Source organism: Ascidiella aspersa, chromosome 4 (assembly GCF_963924565.1).
Source record: "Ascidiella aspersa chromosome 4, kaAscAspe10.2, whole genome shotgun sequence".
NCBI classification, from domain to species: domain Eukaryota; kingdom Metazoa; phylum Chordata; class Ascidiacea; order Phlebobranchia; family Ascidiidae; genus Ascidiella; species Ascidiella aspersa.
The window spans coordinates 26,515,377-26,522,226 of record NC_139450.1 but is presented as its reverse complement, the minus strand read 5'-3'; the positions used below and the strand labels follow the sequence as shown (position 1 = coordinate 26,522,226).

The 6,850-nt window shown below is 36.9% G+C and overlaps 1 protein-coding gene across 1 annotated transcript; it reads right to left on the bottom strand.

Moving 5' to 3' along the window:
* Window positions 1-3,079: 3,079 nt before the first annotated feature.
* Window positions 3,080-6,218, bottom strand: LOC146157206 (uncharacterized). The gene is made up of 4 exons (XM_083388121.1): window positions 6,086-6,218; window positions 5,033-5,137; window positions 4,502-4,702; window positions 3,080-3,138 (listed from the first exon to the last, which is right to left on the bottom strand). Exons 1-4 carry the CDS (start codon window positions 6,144-6,146, stop codon window positions 3,080-3,082), a joined length of 426 nt encoding a protein of 141 aa, XP_083244247.1. The 5' UTR covers window positions 6,147-6,218.
* Window positions 6,219-6,850: the final 632 nt, after the last annotated feature.

The window sequence follows — 6,850 nt, the reverse complement described above, 5'->3', positions numbered from 1 at the left end:
CCTTTACATTCCCTTAAAGCAAAGATGATAAAAAACTATTTAATAGTTCACAATTTTAAATTGATATTATAGTAATAAAACTTGAAAGTTTTTACAAGAATTGTATGGATTGTAACAATTTTTGTTGAAAAAACTTTTGTAATTTATAAGTTCACTTCATCTTTTACTAAAGAAAACAAAACAAAAAACAACGTATGCTCACCGATCTTGTCAGTTTCCCAACAAAAAACAGCCATCAATTGGAACATCTATATTTACACTTGGAAATGCAATATGACAGCAGCTGTTTAAAATTTTGTTGGACTTGCACCGCATCAAGCGATAGCAATTTCGCTTATAATTTCTGTATTGGTTTGTTCGTTCGTTTATCAGAAAATCAAAATCAATTACAGGTGTTTTTCGTAACAATTATTTCGCATGCACATTGCTGGGGATAATAATACCAATAAGCATTCTGATAATAAATCTTCAAACGAAGGCCGAGTAACTCGACATCATCTTGATAAAGACGTTTGGATACTCATTTGTATAATAATCAGTTAATATGTTACTGATATACAAGTGTGCATCGAAACGTCTTTATCAAATATATGTTGATTTATTTACTCGACTTTTTGGATTTGAGATTCACTAAAAAGCTACATTACAGATCCGTGTATAGTGCAGCCCAGTGTTTCTTAATCAGGTGAATGGTTCACCCCAGGGGGAATAAAATTTTGCAAGGGTGAACCAACAAAAAAGGGGTGAATAAGGGTGAACCGTCAGAAATAGATGATAGCTTGCGAAACAACCTCATTTTGTGAAGTTATACATAGACGAGATAGTTTTATCATATCGTGAGACCAGGGTGAATGAAATCTGGAGCTAGATGCAAGGGGTGAACAAAACTTAAAAAGTTTAAGAAGCACTGGTGTAGCCTACTTAGGTTGGGTAAGCTTTTAATTAGAAAAATTCAGTTAAGATATGAAACGAAATCATGGTTCGACCCCGATGGAAAACAAATAAAAACGACCAACAGGGCGTCGGGCCGCACAGTTTAAGGGACCTCTATTGCTATGGGGCAAGTTTTTTGCACGCTGGGACGGGGTATCTGTTGACGGCATTCGGGGTCCAGTAACCCACTGCGTACCCATGCCTGTCCGGATTCGTGGCCACTGACAAGGCAGCATGGTTATTGCTGACCAGCGGAAGGTCGGATCGTGTGTTCTTGGTGAAGATCGGACCACCAGTAGAGCTGTGGAACTTTCAATTCTATGAACAAAACCGGCAATGATTTAATCAGCAGACACCGGCCAGTTTTAGCCTGGTAATTTGTAATTTTTGTAGAATAAAATACCGAATTTTAAATAAGGAGACCAGTTTAATGTATCGTTGATAATCTTTTGTAATTTTCGCTTCAGCAAACCGTGCGTATAGATTGCCCAAATATTCACGCCTATCAGGGGACTTGCCTGCACGATTTTATAGTTTTATTCAGATGCATGTCTTAAAAGGCGTAAAATGATTTGAAAGTAGCAATTGTCTAAAAAGACAGAATAACTCTTCATCGACAAATTTCTATCGATTTTATTCTTCAGGTTCCGTGTTTTGCGACAGTCTACCAATATCAAAATACAATTTGTACAATATAAACCAAATGTCGTGGATCTTGTAGTTTACAATTAAAATAGCAATTAAAGGGTGATTAAGAGTAAGAATTTACGTTACTTTTTATTTTTTTTCATACTTCGATTAGATATCAAATAACATAAATAATAAAGTTAAATAGAAAAAACTTAAATTAAGAACACCAACGTAATGCTTTTTATGTGTTTAATCCCTAGAAAGCTTATAGTTTTTTTTTATTTGTATGCTAAAAATGCTTTTTAAATTGGAAAACGTTCAGTTAGATTTCAAACCATGGCTGATCGGTACATATACTTTCCTAATATTAAACCAGGAGCGGGCAACATACTGCCGGCAACGCAAACCATGCGGCCTCAACCTATTTTACAAAATGGGCATAAGGCCATTTCTCATATTTTGTGCCATTTTTAACTGAGTAAAAGGAAAATATTTTGGCGCTTTGTGCAAATCTTGTTTCTGCATCGACTGGAACATAGTTTAGAGTAGAATCCTTTCCAATTGCAATGGAATACCATTGTGTTACATCACTGGTTAACAGGGATATGGTTTCGTTGTGGTTCTTATACTACTGTAAGATGCATAAAGTATTCACAGTTTGAACTTCACGGCCCGCAGAGACCTTTTCTGAGTATGGATTTGGTCCGCGACTATAAAAAGTTGCCTACCCATGTATTAAACTGTATACCGATACGACACTACTAGAAAACCGAGATGATCGCCTACCCTTTATTATGGGGCATACCTAAATGTGAGGCTTATAACAGAAGTTCGGCGGTGGGGAAGGGAATTCCCCCTTAGAAGAAAGTTCCAAAGTTTAAAGGGGAAAAGTTTGACCAAATATAGCCCAGTTTAGGTATTTTGCGTGCATATGCATATTGATGCAAGTTATGAAAAGCGCTCAATTAAAAATCTTAATTTTGTAGGTATTTTTCTCAATTGAGAAAAGATATTTACCTAAAGTGTTCAGTTCCTTATTATTACGTCACAGTGCGCTTTCTTTTTGTTATTAACTACCACTCTACATAAGGGTTTTTTGTCAAAATACCATTCAGCAAAGTAGATTACTAATATTTTACTATTAATATAGTGGCTGGACTTTTAAAAAAAATATTTTATGCTCTATTCGCAGTGACAATTTTTTTTTTTTTTTTCGGGTAACAGGTGCTGTTTGTTTAGGTTGGATTTGAGTTTCGAACAGCGGTTAAAGGGTTCTACTTGATAAAATGTTGAGAACCACTGGTTTAGATAGCAGCATTTCTTACCTGATAGAAGCTAGCAATCCACACGTCGACCCCGTTCAGTGTGATACCATCGGTATAGAGATTCCAAGCGTGCGAGATGTAGTTGTACACCTCGTCGTACATTTGCTGACTCTCCAAGTCGAAGAGCGTTGCGTTATAAAACGCGCAAAGGTCAACCGCCTTTTGCTTGGTGTTAAACATTCCCAATTTAGTCACGGTGAGCGGCAGCCAGTAACACCCTCGAACACTACCCCATCGCATTCCAGTCGGTCTGTAATGGCAAAGCTGTCTTATCGTACTAATACTTTATTGCAGTGGCTCCCGACATTTTTTAGTTCCCTTTTAAAAAGTTATAAAAAAGTCTTAATTTAATAAACTCTTTATGTCAAACTTATCATGTCAAATTCCACTGTAATCGCAGAACCCATGTATTTTTTGTGGAGTCAACTTCGCATTGGAAACCACGGGGTTAGTGGGTTTTTAATGACATCTAGCCTTGGTGAAAGTACTTTCCCCGCCATTAGAAAGTCGCACAAGGGTTAAGATCAAGGTGTTAAATAATTATAAACAACTATATAAACAAAATAATAAAACCAACAGACATATTTTTATGTATATTGATTTAACCTAAAGCCCACCGTTTTCTGGGGATCACCTATAGCTGTTACCCAAAACACAGCTCATAAATAAGACTTGTCCGGACACTATAACAGTTGTTGTGTTAGGTCAGGCGTCGGCAAAGGGTCGAATCTTGTTCATTACTTAAATGTAAAAATCTAATTATGTAAATTGTAAAAAGCAAAGCTTATTTGTACTTTTATTATGTTTGGGTATTCAGGGATTTTTTCCATGCACCCATTTATCAGAAGAGGTTCTTCCAACTTGTATATCTGGGTACATTTTATTGCGCTTGGCACGATTGCATTACGTCTGTTTAAAAACAATATAAATATCAAGAGTTGCACGGCCCTTTGCGGGTTACAAAATGAAGGGAAAAGTTTTTTATTAGATCTTTTCATTGTCATTAAGAATGACGGGAACGCTTTACTGCCTTATAAGTAGACCCATTTCCAATGGCAAAAATATCCTTTACGTGTGCCCCTGATTAACAGTTGGTATAATAAGATTATTACAAATGCACGCATTAACAAGAATATTGTAAATTAAACGTATTACGGCCGTCGAAACCTTTTTCAATGTGGTATTGGCCTGCGACTAGAAAAAGGTCCCGGTTTAGGTTATTTGCTAAAATCTCAAAACAGCTGCTGGTCTTTTTAAAATTTTAAGTTTACTGAATTCGACCAATTTTAGGTCGCCAAAGCTTTTTAGCGTGCTAGTCATCAAGGCTGCCCAAACAGTTGTCTGTGAACGTTTTTTTTTTTGGTTAAAGGCTCAACATCTGACAACGGTTAGGGCATTTCTTGCTGATTGCTTCTGAACATATTTGTTGTGATTTCGGTCATCGTTTACGTGATTCTTTTCGCGTTGCTTTGTATTCCATTTGACGTTTGCACATCGAACGTCAGAAAAATGTGCAAGTTTACAAATGCAGCTCAAGAGTGAAATTTAGACAGGCCTTTGTTGTGTTCTCCCAAACTCATTTAGACTAAATATTGTTACGTTAAAACACTTACTTTTAAGTAGGATTTTTACGCGACTGTCCAAGACCTGTGAGCTGACTTGTGGTCCTTGTGGCCCTGGGGGTCCAACGGCGCCTGCTGGTCCGGCGGGCCCGGTAGGACCAGGTGGTCCTTGGGGCCCTGTGGGTCCGAGTACTCCAGCAACACCAGGGGTTCCAATAGGGCCTAATGTCCCACGGATAAATTCCTTCCAAGCTGAAAGTAGTTAAATAGCTATATATTGGAAGAATGGGTGATTTGAATTACTCTTTTTAGAGAACTACGAAATACTATATAGCTTGCAATCAAGTAAATAACAATTCTAGAATGAACTGAACATCAACGTCAAGATTAACATAAGTTGCAATTAAATAGTTTAACTTGCAAAATATTTTAATGGAAAACACTTAATGTAATCCCAACATATTAGACAAAAATTAGAAAAATGTAAGTCAAGTCATTTTGGTCAACAGACTTAAGTCAAGTCAAGTCAAGTAAAAACATTGACTTATAGGCACTTAATTCTTTACATTACTGAAATCTCACCAACGGTGCAACTGTCTCCTGAAACAGGCGAGGTGCATTTACACATCAGGTTGTAGCTGGTTCGGTTTTGCTGGCTACCTTGTCCGAACTTGCAATCGGTGGAGCCTGTTAAAGTAAGATATTTAGACGACCGCTGAAACTGATTATAATGTATATCGTAACATCAGCCGGAAACATGGGTTACCGAGTTTATTGCCCCTATTTTAGTTTAGGTATTTTGTTGTGGTTGTGGTCTTGAAAAGCGACACTTGGACATAGTTGTTTTTTTTTTTTTTTTGCAGAGGTAACTTATACTTTGCTATGATTTTATTCCGGGCTGCGGCGTCGAAGTCGTGTCAGAACTCGGGACTCGACGGAGCCGGTTTGTTTTGCTGAAGTCGGACTCGGGATTCGAGTAAGACTACGTAAGACTCCTCGAGTCCTGAATCCGACGTGCGCGTTGAATTTACCAAATTTCGAAACCAATAATGCTGTGACCTGTTAATTGTAAAGTGGAAAAGCATAATGGTGGAGAATTTTCCAACCATGTATTGTTGGGTGATAAATTAATCATTTGACACCCCTGTGAGAAGATTTGTAAATAACAACCTTAATTTAGTTACGTAAAGGGGTGAAACACAGGCTGTAGATCGGACTTGGACTCGAAACTCGACGAAATCGCACGTTTGTTGAAGTCGGACTTGGGACTCGGGGGTCGGATTCAAGTTAATTTTTTGGTCGGAGTTAGACTAGGGTTTTTTATAACGGACTCCGCAGCTGTTGTAACAATTTACATTTTAAACCATTACGCAAATGTGAAATTAATTCTTAAAGTAATACAGTTAGGCTACTTTCGCCGAATGGAAAGTTATCTTTCTGAATCGGAAAGTTTTTTCTCGCACAAAGCGAAAAAAATTGGTCTATATTTATCTTTACAGAAAATTCCTCACATGAGCTATCTTTTTGGTCGACAAACTTTCTGGTTAATTTAGCAAGACCGAGAAAAAACTGTGGGCTATACTTTTGCAAACGATAGATATCATGTATTACGCGTGTACATACCCTATGACTTACCAACAATTGCAAAGCTCGATGAAAGGCCCAGAAGTAGACAACCAATTGGAAGCAGCATCATAACTTTACAAAGCTCTTTTAAAATTAGTTGTAGCTCCTCAGACTTACAGTATAGGTATTTGCGTTCTGTGTATTCTGGAGTTCCAATATGTTTAATGTTGTCTTGAAAAATATCAAAAATAAGTATTTTTGAACGACTTAGGAAAATAAGAAATCATTCTTTTTAATTTTAACAAAACGTTAAAAAACAAAAACAATTATTTCTTTAGATCAGCGATTGTCAGAGTATGTTTTTAATAATGACTTCAACGTTCGACAGCTCTTTGTACAGTATAGTTTGTATGAGGTAACTGATTTGAAAGTTTTAATGTTATGGTAGAGTGACTTAAATAAAGGAAGTTCTAGTTCAGTGGTTCTTAACCTTTGGCAAACTGTCGAACCCCTATGTTATTCTGCAAGCGTTCGTCGAACCCCAAACTTCCGCTTACTATTCATTTCTTCCTCCTAGCAGCTGAAAACTATAAACTTGCATTTATATAGGTTTAATTGGTCAAACTTTCAATTTCTAACGTTACATGTCATCTTGGCACATAAAAGAGATTCGAATTTAGCTTGAAATAACAGCCTTTATGTTTCAGAGGACGTTTTCGCCGAACTAGGAAGGCTAATCTAACCTAATTTGGAAAATCCTCTCTAATTTAAAATCTCATCTTATTTAGTAAAGCTAAAACTAGTCTATAGTTGTCGAAGTCTACTCTTTTGATA

Excerpts from the sequence above, each read along its gene's own strand:
- LOC146157206 (XM_083388121.1), bottom strand. The coding sequence starts at position 6,146 with ATGATGCTGCTTCCAATTGGTTGTCTACTTCTGGGCCTTTCATCGAGC. Across the intron at positions 4,703-5,032 it reads AGGAGACAGTTGCACCGTTG|CTTGGAAGGAATTTATCCGT; the intron begins GTGAGATTTCAG and ends AACTACTTTCAG. Across the intron at positions 3,139-4,501 it reads CGTAAAAATCCTACTTAAAA|ACCGACTGGAATGCGATGGG; the intron begins GTAAGTGTTTTA and ends TTGCCATTACAG.